The sequence below is a fragment of the Mobula hypostoma genome, chromosome 9 (assembly GCF_963921235.1).
Source record: "Mobula hypostoma chromosome 9, sMobHyp1.1, whole genome shotgun sequence".
NCBI lineage: Eukaryota > Metazoa > Chordata > Chondrichthyes > Myliobatiformes > Myliobatidae > Mobula > Mobula hypostoma.
The window spans coordinates 134,944,408-134,960,326 of NC_086105.1; the positions used below are offsets into that span (position 1 = coordinate 134,944,408).

A 15,919-nucleotide genomic window follows, 5' to 3' on the forward strand; every position below is an offset into this window, starting at 1 on the left:
TGAGGTTGACGTTTCAATATGTTTATTTTTCAACTGTATTGTTATAGTTGTAGAGTCAAAAGTGCAAGTAATGAATAATAGACTTGATTATTCCTGTGGCCTATGTATTTTGCACTGGTTTCCCAAGATAGTTACTGTGTTAAAGAATCGACAGTGAATTTACATTTGTGATGTCAGTACATTAGTTCAGAGTACAGAGTATGACTTAATTGAGAGATAAGGCAAATTGGACAGTTTAAGATAAATGCCTTCCTACAAAATGTAATGGAGCAAGGAGGAGTTAAAATTTTCTCAGTTAAAATAAACTTCCATTTTCAATAAGTACAGGGACTAATGGCTCTAGAGATGTCTGTTGTCTGACAAAATAGCTGTTTTTAAAATTAATTTGGTCAGCTGAGATATGGAACATTGTAAGTCTTCCTGTGCAGCAAACCAATTTCTAATTTAACTTCCAGGTTACCATGGAGTCAGATATACAGGCAAAATTGGGACCTTTCAACCATGTTGTCCATTGTAACAATCTACCCCAATCCTAGTTACCCACATTTGGATCCTTAGATTAGGTTTTTTGCTTTGGTGATTCAAGTATTTGTCTAGATATTTCTTAAATGTCATTACCAAATTTATTCATATGTATATGGAAATATCAAATCATACCCATGCAAGCTGCTACCTTCGGCTGAGTAGGATGCTATAATTTTCTCAAACTTGTAGCTAATTTCTTCTGTTGAATTTGTTAGTATTTGGTTACCAACACCTTTTAACTTTGCTGTTTGCCAGATGTTTGTGACTTGTGTCCTTTCCTTGGATGGACCATAACCATTTGACGACATCACCTGATTTTGAATTTTACTCGATGTTGTAGATCCTGTATTCATTGTGTACTTTCCATCATCGCACAGCTTGTGCAGCATTTGAGCAAAGTATTTTTGAATATCTTTACTGCTGGAAATGCATCCTGTTGTCAAAAATTTAAATTTGATTTGCTTCTGTGTCAGTCCTGGAATTGAGCATTCTAGAAGAAAAATGCTTTCATCTTTGAGTCAATGCTCCAGGAAGCAGCTTGAAGAAAGTACTGATAGAGCAGGTCATAAAATTTCTTAGCACCTGTGCTCTGGAACCTGTCAATAGATACTAGGATCTTGAGCTTGGTTTGCAGTTGGAATAGCATATGTACTTGATACATTGTGAACCTATATTTTTTGGCTCTTAGAAATGCGTAATATCATAAAAATTATAACAGTGCCCTTTAATCTTTAAATGAAAGACAAAATCATAGAAACCTATTAAGGAACTTCAAAAGCAAATCTTTTTGTATTTCACCAGATGAAGATATTTTTCCATTACTTTAATCTTTCTGCCATAATGTCTTCCACTACTCGACAAGTGTTGGTTAGCTTCCAGTCTTGGTTTTTGTTAAACCAAGGAGCAGAGCCAATTGGATGACTAGCATGACAGTAGATCAAAAAAATTACTTCCAATCCTAAATTGATTTCATTTTCATGAGCCAAGACTCAGTTTTCAACAATTTGAGTGTAAAATTAATCATAGGTTAATCAGTATAACTGAATGAACTAAATGTAGAAATTTTTGAGACCAGAGTAAGAATCATTAAAATTATGGATGAGCAAAATTGCTGGCATTTGCATCCTAGCCAGCAGTTTGATCTTACGCCAGTTTCTAAGTGTTCTGGTTTTGGGTCATTTCACAGAAGCAGATGGGGTGTGAAAATGGCACATAGGATGCTTGCCTTCCTCAGTTATGATATAGAATATAAGAGCACAAACATAATTTTCCAACTAAATAAACCTTCGGTTAAGTTGCACTGTAAGCACTGCAATTTTGGTTGCCACTCTGTCGGACGGGTAGTGCCCTCTGGTTTGCAGAGGTGGCTTGACTGGATTGCAATATCTTAGTTACAAGGAAGGATTAATAATTTTGTTTTTCCTGAAACCGGGAGTGTAGAGATACAAAATTGTGTGATGGGTAGATAGTAAGAATTAATTTTTCATGATGGTGTCTAAAACAAGAGGACATGAGGGTAAGGTTGGAGCTTGAGGTTATCTTTAGGACATGATATTTAAACAAACAAGCTTGGTAAACTGAATCTCTGCTGTAGTTCAAAGTCTGACTGAACATTTTGTGATGGACCTACTTGAAAGAAAAATTATTTTGAGGCAGTTTTCAAATCAAGTAGGGTATTTTAAGCCAGTTACGTAGAGTATCTTCAGTTCTTCACTACAGATTGTGCTTTCTTACAGGTTGTAAACATAATGGTTTTGGGCAATTTGCTCTTCGGACCTCTCACCTTGGAGTTCTTTTTCCATGCAAATTGTGAGGGATTCTGAAAAGTTAACCTTGGGCTCTGATTACTTTGTATAATGTTGCAATGTAAATGAAGTGTAGTGATACACTACACAGTGAAACAATTGGTGGGGATGTTATGCTGGCAAGAGAATATTAAATCTGTAATGATAAGTGCTACAGTTTATTGAGAGGAATTGAATACAGGCATATGGAGTTTTGTTCCATTTATATTGGACATTGGTGAGATGACGTCTGTACTATGTATTAGTCACAATTATGGAAGGATGTTAGTACATTGGAAGATGTTGATATCGTATGTTGAGTTGCAGCTTTATTTTGTACTAGATAATAGCTGGGATGTATTGCATGCCTTATAAGGAAGGCTTGCACAGTCTAGCTTTGTGTCTGTCAAAGTTGTTTGAAACACATGTTCCTGAAGAATGTAGGCAAGGTGAATGTAGCTTTGATCTTTTCCACTGTAGTACAAACTAGCAGTGAGGTCACTTTTTTAAAAAAGTGGTGTCCCATTAATTTGGGTGTGAGAGTCTTTACAATAGTTTTCAGAGTAATGGAGAGTCTTTTTCGATCTCTGCCTCAAGAATATTCAGATTCTTGAAGCAAAGGGGTTAAAAGCCTAGAGAAACATGATGTGGAAGTTAGTCGTTCAGCCGCAATGGTAAATGGAAGAGGAGGTTGAAAGGACTTCAGTAGTCTTCTCACTGTATTTTAAATGCATTAGTAGGTTTGTATTTGCACTTAGGTTGTGAACATTACTAAGGCCAACAATGGTGCTTGTCCTGAGTGACACTAAAGAGACTGGACACACTGATGCACTGCAGTCCTTGCCAATGTTATGAACTTAGGGGCCAATAAAGATAGAACACTAATTTTTACAAGCCAGCATCTCGTATGACCTGGAATGGAAATTGTAGGTTGTGCACTCCGGGGTTTACTGTGTGCTTGCTTCTCTTTCCATACGGTGGAGGCAGGAATTTTGTGTGGCTGTTTCGGGTTTTGGATATACGTTTTATTTTTGTTTGCACAAAGGCCAGATTGTCTGTGATGCTTTGCTCTGGAATCAGGTGGAGGAAGAAGCTGTTCCTGAATTGTGTGTGCCTTCAGGCTCCTGTATCTCCTTCCTGATGGTAGCAATAAGAGGGCATGTCCTGGGTAATGATGGATGCTTCCTTTTTCAGGCCTCAGTCCTTGAAGATGTCCTGGATACTACAGAGGATGATGGAGCTGACTAAGTTTACAACTGTGCAGGTTATTAGAGGATGCGCAGTAGTTCCCCGCTCTCTCTCCCCCCCCCCCCAAATCTTTCCTATACCAGCCAGTTAAAATGCTCTCCACAGTACATAGTGATAGAGAATAGTGTACTGCAGAGAAACAGGGTCTTTGGCCCATCTAATCCACAACGAAGCCATTTAAACTGCCTACTTCCCATTGACCTACACCAGGACCGTAGCCCTCCATATCCCTACTATCCATGTAACTATCCAAACTTCTCTAAAATGTTGAAATCAGGCTCACATACACCACTTGTGCTGGCAGCTCATTCCACACTCACGGCCCTATGAGTGAAGAAGTATCCCCTCATGTTTCCCTTAAACTTCTCACCTTTCACAACCTATGACCTCTGGTTGTAGTCCCATCCAACCTCAGTGGAAAAACCCTGCTTGCATGTACCCTATCTATACCCCTCATAATTTTGTATATCTCTATCAAATCTCCTCTCAATCTTCTGTGTTCTAAAGAATATAGTTCAAACTTACTCAATCTTTCCTTGGGTCCTTCAGACCCAGCAACACCTTTGTAAATTTTCTCTGTACTCTTTCAACCTTGCTTCCGCCTTTCCTGTAGATACAGTAGGTGACCAACACTGCACACAATACTCCAAATTAGGCTTCACCAATATCTTGTACAACTTCAACATATCATCTGTACTTGGTACTCTACCTGTGATGCAACTTTCAATGAATTATGGACCTGTATTCCTAGAACTTTGTTCAGCCACAGTCGGTGCCCTACTGTAAGACCTACTCCAGTTGATCCTAACCTCGCATTTATCTGCATTTAATTCTATCTGCCATTTTTCAATCCACTTGTACTGCTGATGCAGCTCCCTCTGCAAGCCATGAAAACCTTCCTCACTGTCCACTACATCCCCAATCTTTGTGTCATCTGCAAATTTGCTGGCAAAGTTAAGCACATCATCCAGATCGTTGATACATAGATGACACACAACAAAGGATTCAGCACCAATCCCTGCTGCACACCGCTAGTCATAGGCCTCCAGTCAGAGAGGCAGTCCTCTACTACCACTGGCTTCTTCCATAAAACCAGTGTTTAATCCAATTTACTACCTCATCTCCCATGTGGAACCTTGTCAAATGCCTTACTAAAGACCATGTAGATGACATCTGCTGCCTTGCCTTCAGCCACTTTCCTGGTAAATTCCTCAAAACTATAAGATTGGTTAGATGTGACCTACCAAGCACAAAGCCATGCTCTATAGAAATTTGCATGTGTTTTTGGTCACAACAAATCTCCCCAAATTCCTAATGAATTATAGCCACTGTCATGCGGCCTTTGTAGTTGCATGACTTATGTTGGGTCCAGGTTAGGTGCTCAGAGATTGAGGAATGGCATGTGCCCCTTTTTTTTTTACCCTTTCTGAAGTCCACAATCAGTTCTTTGATCTTACTGATGTTGAATGTGAGGTTGTTACTGCAACACCAACTAGCTGATATATCTGTCTCCGGTACGCACTCTCGTCACCATCTGAAATTTTGCCAACAATGGTTGTATAGTCAGCAAATTTATGGGTGTCATTTGGGCTGTGCCTAGTCACACAGTCATGGTGTAGAGAGAGTAGAGCAGTGAGCTAAGCACATATTCTTGATGTGTGCAAAGTGGAAATGTTACTTCCAATCTACATGTTGTGGTCTCCTGGTTAGGAAGTTAAGGATGCTGTCAAGGTGCTGTGTAGCAGCACTCATTTGAATCAGAACCAGGTTTATTATCACTATTATACGATGCGAAGTTCATTATCTTGCAGCAGCACAGTGCAAAGACAACATTAATATCAAGTACAAAATAGTGCAAGAAAAGGAATGATAAGTCGTGTTCTTGGACTGTTCAGAAATCTGGCATGGGGAAGAAGCTATACCTAAATCATTGAGTGTATCTTCAGGCTCTTATGCCACCACCTTGATGGTAAGACAATAAGGCATGTCTTGGATGGTGAAGGTCCTCAATGAAGGATGTTATTTTAAGGCACCATCTTTGGAAGGTGTTCTCAGTGATGGGGAGGGCTGTGCTTGATGGAGCTGGCTTAGTCTACAACTCTCGACAGCCTACTGTACATTGGAAATTTGCAATAATATTTTGTTGACATACCCTCCTCAAACTGCTAATGAAGTACAACAGATGACTTCTTTGTGATTGCTTCAATGTGTAGAATCTAGTACAGATTTCTCTTTCCCCACCTCCTCCAACATACTGACATCCAAGAATTTGAATCTGCTCACCTTTTTCACTGCTGAGCCCTTACTGGTGTGTGTTTTTCTGACTCTTTAATTGCAAGCAATTTCTTGATTTTGTCAACATTGAGTATGAGGAGGTGGTTGTTGCAACACCACTCAACCCAATCTGTTTCACCCCTGAATGCCTTGTTGTACTCTCTGAGCTCTTAACAACAGCGATATCTGTAAATTTATGACTGATATTAGAGGTGTGTCTGTGATTGTCAGTGACAAGTGGAAAGTATTATCAGCCCAGTCCCTTTTTTTTTTATATAGTGCAGTGGGTTTTTTTCCCCTCTCCATTTAAAACTCAATATTTGTTTTCTTTCTGCTTCATGAACTGATAAGAGGAGAATTGCTGTTTTCATTATGATTTTAACAATGGCTATCTTAATCTAGGTTTGTATTATTGAGAGAGAGAGAGATATATATATAATATAAAAATAAATTCTTCTCTTGATTGTACTTATGTTCCTTTTAAATCAATAAGAACATTAATAAAGAAAGAAAAGGAAGTATTATATCACAGTCCAGGCATGCTTAGTATATGAGATTCTGATTACCTGTTATTACAGAATGTGTTGGGTTGGTATGTGTTAACTGTTACAGATAGTTCTGTTCTAAACTGTTGCCATTTGGCTGTTCAAGTGCAAGCAACCTCTAGTTCTGCATTTTGGAAATAATTCCAGCACTTTATGACCAATTTAGAACTGAGTATTCTGTGTCTAAAGGAATTCCTTAAATCTTGTTTTCTTTTGGGATTACAGTGCCATTTAGATTTTTGAGTACATTCTTCAGCTTTTTTAAAATTCAGAGACTATTATTTAATTCAACCGCATTTTAAACTACTAAATTTAAACTTTAGTTGACAGAACTCTGCCCTGTGCCACCTTGTGTTTAGGGGAAATGGCCGCATTACTGTACCTTCAAGTTCCTTCTGCCACAAAGCACCGGAGACCAAAATGGAGAAAACCAGAGTCCCATGAGCCTGCCATGGATGATTATAGATATTCTGCCCAATTTTTGTAGGTGGTAATTGCCCAAGAATAATGGCGGGGGTGGGGTGGGGCGGGGGGGCTATTAATTCTTAAAACATTCAGCGTGTTGAAGGAGAGGCTTGATGTTTGTGCTCTGCTAGGGCTCCTAAAAACTGACATATGAACTGTTTTCTGCTTGAAGACACAAACTGACATCCATTTGTTGCTTTTAATATAGACAATATTCCTGTGATTGTGCCAGTTTATTCTGAAGATTATCTCTTAGTCTGCTAATGGGATCACCGTCAATCACAAATATGGCAAATTAAGTTCATTTAGCTCTGGCACATTAGTAGAAATAATTTATTTTGTAAGCCTTTCCAGTAGGATTGCTGCTATACTGCTTGTCATCCAACCAGACCTGCCCACTTTAATACCCATCTAAATAATACAGATGGAAAACAAAATCAGTATTGTGATGCTATTACTCATTGCTTGCTTTGATTTTATTTCTTCTGCTCTGAGCATGATTCCCTCTTAATTTTACAAAATGCCTCGTTAACAACATGCTAAAAATGTTTTGATTTGCCTCTCGTTTGATGCCTTAAAGAATGTTTTGTTTCTAATTCATGTCTCTGTTAATCATGTCTTAGAAATAGCTTAGTGTAGCCACTAAATGGTGAGAGTTAGACATAGTTAAGTTTGTCTGATATTTGTAGGATATTCAAAATACATTCTTGTCCAAAGATACATATAGTGTCTGTAGCATTAATGCATTTAAATTTTTTTTAGCTGGCGATACAGATGATCCTCCACGAATTACCCCTAACCCAGTCATCAATGGTAACGTAGCGATGGCAGATGGACACAACAATACAGAGGAAGACATGGAGGATGGTAATGTTTTGTTTTTATAATTGTTTTTCAATTGGCAACTGAATGCTTTAATTACGCTGACTCCTAAATGTTGTTCAGTTTTGACTGAAATCTTTTTTGGCATGCAACCAACATTTAACAAAGTTTCTGGGAATTTATTCTAGCATATCTGAAACAATGTATTGATGCTTAGTTTGTTATATATTTGCTTCTTGGGATATGATAGCTGCTGTAAAATTTCCTGCTCACCTCACTTGCGTCTCCCTCAACTATGCACTTTGGAATCACTGTCCTATCAAATTATTCATTATTCTCATCTTGCTGTGATGTTTTCCTTTGACTTGAATTCATTGTACTGCAACACGACATAACGCAGTGTATGAGTATGAGCTGTGGGGAAGGTGCAGCAAAAATCCAGTGAATTGGACAGGTTGAGTGAGTGGCCATGTGCATGAAAGGTAAGTGTGAAATCATCTCTGAATTTAAAAAAAAAATGAAGGCAGAGTGCTGTCTGAATGAAATTGATTAGGTAGAATGGCACATTTAGACCAGAATGTCCTTTTTCGACCATTTGGTGAAAGTCAATATACAAAGATAAGGTATGTGGCCTTCATTGCAACAAGATTTTAGTTGAGCAGTAGCAATTGGAGTAGTATGGGCCACACCTCTGTTTACCATTCTGGTCTCCCTATCTGGGGAAGGGTGTTATAGCAATGGAGTGAGTGCAGCCAAGACTGATTATTGGGATGGTAGGATTGGTAGAGAGAATTGGCATAGCGAGGCATACTTCTGTTGGTCTTTGGAAGAATGAGAGTTGATTTCATTGACGTTTGCAAGATCCTGTTGGGGCCTGGGTGGCATATGGTCAAGATGGGGAAGTCCCCAACTATTGATCACAGCCTAAGATAATTCATTTAGGACAGATGAGAAAGAATTTCTTCAACCAAGTGTGGAAAACAAAATAGAATAAATGTATTGAAAGAAAAATCACAAGTAGTTCAGATAGTTACAGGTTTCATATAAATGGGGAGAGGACAGGAATAGGGTATTGAATTTGGATGATTGAGCATATATTGAATGGTAGAGCGGGTTTAACTGACCAAAAGGCATAATAATGTTTCTTTTGTATTAGTGAAACTAAAGATACTATTTCATTCAATCACTGTCAACTTCCCTCATTTACATTTTTAGTTGTTCCTCTTCCCTTGTCTCTTTTCACGATCCCACTTTCCTCCTCCTCCTTTCCCCCTACCCCCATCTATCATCTGACAGGGGAAAGTGTGTTGGCAATTATTCAAAAGCAATTTCACCAAATGATGCCAGTCCTGGAATTGACTTGGTCTTCCACCAATGACCTTGTGTTGTATATGGTATACTCAGTGGCCACTTTATTAGGTACACTTGTACACCACCTTGTAATGCACATGTCTAATCAGCCAATCATGTGGCAGCAACTCGATGAATGAAAGCAAGCAGACATGGTTAAGAGGTTCAGTCGTTCAGACCAAATATCAGAATGGGGAAGAGCGTGATATAAGGAACTTTGACTTTGGAGTGATAGAGTTGGGGTGGTTTGAGTTTCTCAGAAATTGCTGATCTCCTCAGATTTTCATGCACAAGTTCAGAGTTTACAAAGAATGGTGAGGGAGAGGAGGAAAAAAAAAGAAAAATCTGGCAAATGGTAGTTCTGTGGTCGAAAAGTCTTTGTTAATGACATGTCAGAGCAAAATGGCCAGACTAGTTTAAGGTGACAGTGTCTCAAATAACCACACATTACAAGAGTATGCAGAAGAGCTTCTCTGAATACACAGAAAGGTTGAACCTTAAAGTGGATGGGCTGCAGCAGCAGACCACTAACATTCTCTGTAATCAGTGTTTTTCTATAACTTTCAAAATTTATTTGCATTTGTGTAACCTGCTGGATTGTAATACTGAAGGCATTGAAACTAACGCAGTAAATGAGATTTTTCATATATAGAAGAAGTGTAGGCAGGGTGATATATTTAACATTTGAAATGATTTCCCCTTTGAATTTTGTAGTAAAGTCTTTCTGGAGAAAATACTTTTTTGATGCTTTGACAGAAGTTTGAAGACGTACCACCAATTTTAAACAATAGGACTTCAAAATAGTTGTATCTGATTGGGCATTGTATACTTGCTGTATCTGGTTGTACATTAGTAATTACAATGATTTTGGATTTCCTGATATCCCATTGTGAAGTTTTAAAGGCTAAAATATAGGTAATGCTATTGGTTTATACTTGGATAAATATTTCTTAAGGACTAGATTTATTACACACATTAGTCTTCAGACATTTCACAAATGAACACTTAATGGGTTATATATGCTTACACAACTAAATGGAAGATTGAGAATTGCACACTTCTGGCAAGATGCCTCCCCATGGGGTAGGTGCTCTCTGATTTTTTTTAAAAAATACTGGTCACAGAATCTTTCCCCCCTACTTGATGCACATCATGAGAGATTTCTCAGTTCTATCTCATTCATTCAAGTCGTACATACAAATAAGGAATGTGTCATTAATTTTAGGGGGCAAAGGAATGTACATGGCCGCATCTAGCAATCTGCCAGTGTGCTACCAATTGTGTGTGCCCATTGTACATCAACTTTTAAAATGTTTATTTCTATTGTTTTGCTAATGATTGTATATTTTAACTTGCAGTGAAAAATTACTGCAAAAGTAATATAAGTATAAAGATTTAAGATATTTTTATTTTTCCTGATCTCACATTTCGTAGTTTCAACTCGGAAGCACTAAAGTAAGGTGAGCTTCAACTGAACTTGTAAAACACAAGTCTTTGCAAGACTTGTGCCTTTAGTGTTTAGGCTGTGCCAGACTGCAGGAGTGTTGAATAAGATGTGAATATTCTTTATTTAAAATGCCAGTACTCCCAGTTATAGTGCAGCATAACTTAAAATTCCAGTACTGAGTGCAAATTCAGCTCAGGCAGAATTGAGTTGAAATGGCGATATATTGTGCTAGCTAATAAGAAATACTTCAGCTGTTCATGGTGCATGCAGTCTCCCAAAAATTAATCGCAAATCTCAACTTATTCTGCGGAATTAGTAGTTGCTGATCAGTCATTCTTCCACTTAGACGTTACAACATAAAATTTGCCTTTTAGTGTTGTTTTTGGAGTTGATAGGTGATAGTAGATGAGCAGTGCTTTGCCCTGAATCAGCTTGAGGTTTGTTGCAGCTTAACCATTCTTACTAAGTGTATTGCATAGTCACACTTCAAACTGCCTCCCAAAGATTTGGGTTTCTTGGATAACCATGGCACTTAACTGGCTGTATGCTATCAAATTTGTTTTGGGGCAGCAATTCAGTACAAGGCTTAATTAAAAAATGTCTTGTACAATAAGAAAATAAATTGTGCATGGGGCCCATCAGAAATCTGACTTTGGAGGGGAAGAAACTGTTCCAAAACTTACTGTATCTTCAATTCCTGGTAGAGGGAAGATGCTGGAAATCTAATAAAGGAATGAGCTCACTAGTCCATAGCAGCATTCAAAAACTAGGGTTTTGATCTTTTACCTGAAAGATTAGTTGTTCCTCTTTCACTCCCCCTTCCCTCACTGCATAGAGTGCCTCGCCTGAATTCTAGGTATATCCCTAGACTGAATGAAGCTGCTCTGCAGTTTCCTTTTCGTGTCTGCTCCTTTTTTCTCTTCTCCCTTTTCCTCTTCTCCTTCCGCCCTCCCCCCACCAACATGGAAATCGCTGTAAACATAACATCTGGCATTTATACACTTGAACTCACATTTTGACCATTAAATTTCATGGACACAAAATTGGAAAATCTAGGCTACAATATAAATAGTTTGGATATTATTTATTTGATATCCTAAAATAAATCAGTGGTCATAATGCTGACTGTAAATATCGGAGAGCTATATTATTTACTGTATTTGATAAAATTTGAGTGTGAACCAAGCATGTTACACTGAACTGAGGTAGCTCAATTACTGTTAACTCTGCGATTTTAGAAGAGGGTGCTGAAAATAACCTTAAGTGCTTTTAAAATTATTGTACATGACATCTTGGGTGGAAACCTATCATCCTAATCCAAGATCCAGCTAGGGCAGGAAAAGTTTTTTTTTCTCTGATCTGAATTGTGTTCTTGGTGCAGAATATCATCTCAAAAGTATTTGGGGAAGAAAGAGATAGAATAAAGAACAGTGCATAATTTCCAAAGCTGTTGTCTTCTGAAGTATTTCAGAGCAGCTAACATGAATAACAAGTTGGTGCTAACTAATGTCAATAATGGAATATTGATTGGCTCACAATTATTTTTGTGATAAGTATTGCTGGTAAGGCCAGCATTTCTTGGTCTCCTGAAATGAGAGAGCCACCTTGAGCTACTTGTCTGTCATAGAACTAATTCTAATTGGGTGGAAATTTTGAAGAATTTGTATCTAAAGATGTTGAAAGGACAGTTAAGCTGTATTTCTAAAAGTAATTTCCAATAAATTAGGAAATTGCATATGAGGTTGAGTTAGCATTTGCCTAATTATGAGGAATAGGCTAAAATAAGCTACCAACACACTTCATGTATTTTCTGTCGAACTGTGCAAACAGTTGGCTGGTAAGTGAGAAAGAAAGCATTCGAACAGACGTGGATAGGAAAGTTTAGAGTGATGTGGGCTTAACAGATTAGTTGGGCATCTTGGTTAGCATGGACAAATTGGGCCAGTATTAACTATGTATCTTCCCAAGTCGATTTTAGAAGAGGATGCTGAAAACTACCTTAAGTGCTTTTAAAATTATTGTACATGACACCTTGGGTTGAAAACTGTCATCCTAATCCAAGATCCAGCTAGGGCAGGAAAAGTTTTTTTTTCCTCTTTTGCCTTTGGTCTGTTGATTTCAATTATAAAGTGAGGTGTAGTGTCTGCATATTTATCACTAGCTGAAAGTGGTACCAATATGAAAATGTATCTGAAATCCAGTGTTTTAAATGGGCAGCATTGCAATAACAATGCCCAGTTCTCTGAAGGAGGATCTTTTACACAGACCATAATCCACCCATCCAGTTCTTTTAACTGTTTTAGCTTGGCTGTTAGTCTGCAAATCACGCATGCAGTCATATTTTAGTTAACTGCTTTGGTATAGGTTAGTGCTTAAAATGTCTGGAAGAATCTTGGTGCAAAGGGTAGTGAATTATGAATGTGAGTAGTGAATTAAGTTGCAACTAAAATTGAATTAGGATATTAAGTATGATTTTTATTTTTAAATAATGCAGTCTTAATATTTTCATGATTTAGGCAGAACACAGATGGTGAACTTCATGTGAGAATAGTATTTGAGCTTGAAAAGCAGTGGTTTGGTTTCTGCAAGCTTGCCCTGGAAGCTGAAGATTCTGAAAACATGGTTGTAAACTTTGACTGAATTGCATTTGAGTGTAGCTTTGTTTTTGATTGCTCTTGGTAACTGAACAATAGTTAATTAGTAAATAAACATAGGAATTGCCTAAGGATATTATTGTAAATTCCTATTGAGAAATAAAATAAAAACAGGAGTAGGTCATTTGGTAATTCATGTATATTCTACCATTCAGACAATCAAGGCTGATCATCTGTTTCTGTACTATATTCCTGTTCTCTCCATAACCTTTAATACTTTGCTGTTTATCCATGCCCAGTTGAGACCTGAAGGTTCTGTGTAATTTTAGAAAAGCATCCTTGCTGTTACTTAGAATGTTCTGAAGGCCAAGATACCATTTGTCTCTTAACTGCTTGCTCTGCTTGCATGTTGCTTCAGGTGACCGATCTACAAAACGTACAAGTCTTTTTCCATTTCCACATTTAACCACATTATACAGCATCAAACATGTACTTACCCCTTGCTGAAACTGTTGGTCACATTGAAGTCTCTGTACCTTCTCATAATTCATAATTACATTGCAAACCGAAATATTACTCAAAATCATTGTGGCATATTCTAAATAAATGAGGTACAACCTGTACAAAAAGGATGGTTGCACCAGAACCTGACCAATATTCTTGCAGGTAGGTTTGCTGGAGCTGTTCCAGGGTTGGGGGCATGTGGTTTAAACTAATTTGCCGGGGGGGGTGGGGACTAGAGCGATAGGGCTGAGGATGGGGCACTTAGTTTACAAACAGGCAAGGTGTAGTGAGACTGTTAACAAGGACAGGCTGATGATGATGCAAAATTGCCATCACCAGGATGTGTTGCAATGTAAAAGGAGGACAAAATTGAAAAGGGTGAACGCAGGACTGAAGGTGTGAAATTTGAATGCACGCAGTATACGGAACAAGGAAGGTGAACTTATAGCACTGTTACGGATTGCCATGTATGTCATGGACATCATTGAATAGTGGCTGAAAGAAAATTGTAAAACTATAAGACGTAGGAGTGGAATTAGTCCATCTGGTCCATCGAGTCTGCTCTGCCATTCAATTGTGGCTGATCCTTTTTTTTTAAATCTCCTCCTCAACCCCAGTTCTCGGCCTTCTCTCCATAACCTTTGATGCCATGTCTAATCAAGACCCTATCAATCTCTGCCTTAAATACACCCAATGACCTGGCCTCCACAGCTGCATGTGGCAACAAATTCCACAAATTCACTACCCTTCGGCTAAAAAAATTTCTCTGCATCTCTGTTTTGAATGGACACCCCTCTGTCCTGAGGCTTTGCCCTCTTGTCCTAGATCTACTTTCCACATCTACTCTGTCTAGGTCTTTCAACATTAGAAAGGTGTCAATGAGATTTCCCCCCAATCCTTCTGAATTCCAACGAGTGCAGACCCAGAGCCATGGAACGTTCCTTGTATGATATCCTTGTGAGCCTCCTCTGGACCATCTCCAATGCCAACACATCTCTTCTAAGATGAGGGGCCCAGTATTGTTCACAATACTCAAGGTGAGGCCTCACCAGTGCCTTTATAAAGCCTCAGCATCACATCCTTGCTGTTGTATACTAGACCTCTTGAAATGAGTGCTAACATGGCATTTGCCTTCCTCACCACTGACTCAACCTGCAAGTTAAAAATTATAGTGGGGGAGCTTAACGTCCAAGTATATGTATTGTATTGAAAAGACAGGTAGGTAGGTAGGCAGAAGGGTTGGGGTGGCTCTTTTTGTAAGAAATGAAATCAGATCATTAGAAAGAAGTGACATAGGATCAGAAGTTGTAGAATCGTTGTGGGTCAAGCTAAGAAACTGCTAAGGTAAAAAGACCCTAATGGGAGTTATATACAGACCTCCAAACAGTAGCAAAGATGTGGTTTACCAATTACAACTGGAGATAGAAAATGCTTGTCAAAAGGGAAATGTTACAGTAGTCGTGAGGGATTTCAATATGCAGGTAGATTGGGGGAAAATGAGTTTGGTGCTGGATCCCAAGAGGGGAATTTGTAGAATGCCTACAAGGTGGCTTTTTAGAACAGTTAGAGTGAAACCCACAAGGGGATCAGCTGTTCTGGATTGGGTGAAGTGCGATGAGCCATGATTGATTGGGAACTTAAGGTAAAGGAACCCTTACGAGACAGTGATCATAAGATAGAATTCACCTTGCAATTTGAGAAGGAGAAGCTGTATCAGATGTATCAGTATTACAGTGGAGTAAAGGAATTAGAGGCCAAAATTGACTTGAAGGGATCACTAGCAAGGATGATGGCAGAGCAGCAATGGTTGGGATTTCTGAGAGCAGTTCAGAAGGCACAGGATGGAATACTTATAAGAGAAAAAAGTATTCTAAACGCAGGATGAGGTACCGTGGCTGGCAGAAGTCAAAACCAATACAGAAGCCAAAGAGAAGGCATGTGATAAAGGAAAAATTAGTGGAAAGTTAGAGGATTGGGAAGCTTTAAAAACCCAACAGACAGCAACTAAAGTCATAAGGACGGAAAAGATGGAATATGAAGGTAACTTAGCCAATAATAGGATGCTAGAAGTTTCTTCAGAATATTTAAAGTGTGAAAGAGAGGTGAGAGTAGACATCAGACAGCCGGAAAATGATTCTGGAGAGGCAGTAAAGGGGACAAAGAAACAGCGGATGAGCTAAGTATTTTGAATCAGTCTTTACTGTGGAAGACACCAGTAAAGTTTGAGAATATCAGTGGGCAGAAGTGAGTGAAGTAGCCATTACTAGGGAGAAAGTGCTTGAGAAACTGGGGTCTGAAGGTAGATAAGTCACCTGGACCAGATGGTCTACTCCCCAGGGCCCTGAAGGAGGTGGCTGAAGA

The 15,919-nt window shown here is 38.6% G+C and overlaps 1 protein-coding gene across 6 annotated transcripts in view; it reads left to right on the top strand.

Annotated features, from left to right (window-relative positions):
• usp7 (ubiquitin specific peptidase 7 (herpes virus-associated)) overlaps window positions 1–15,919 on the top strand; it is a 77,225-nt gene that overhangs the window by 12,445 nt on the left and 48,861 nt on the right. For all 6 annotated transcript variants that reach the window (XM_063059222.1, XM_063059221.1, XM_063059224.1 and 3 more), the window contains one exon: window positions 7,604–7,708. In XM_063059222.1, coding sequence (XP_062915292.1) covers window positions 7,604–7,708 — 105 coding nt within the window. The remainder of the gene's footprint in view (window positions 1–7,603; window positions 7,709–15,919) is intronic.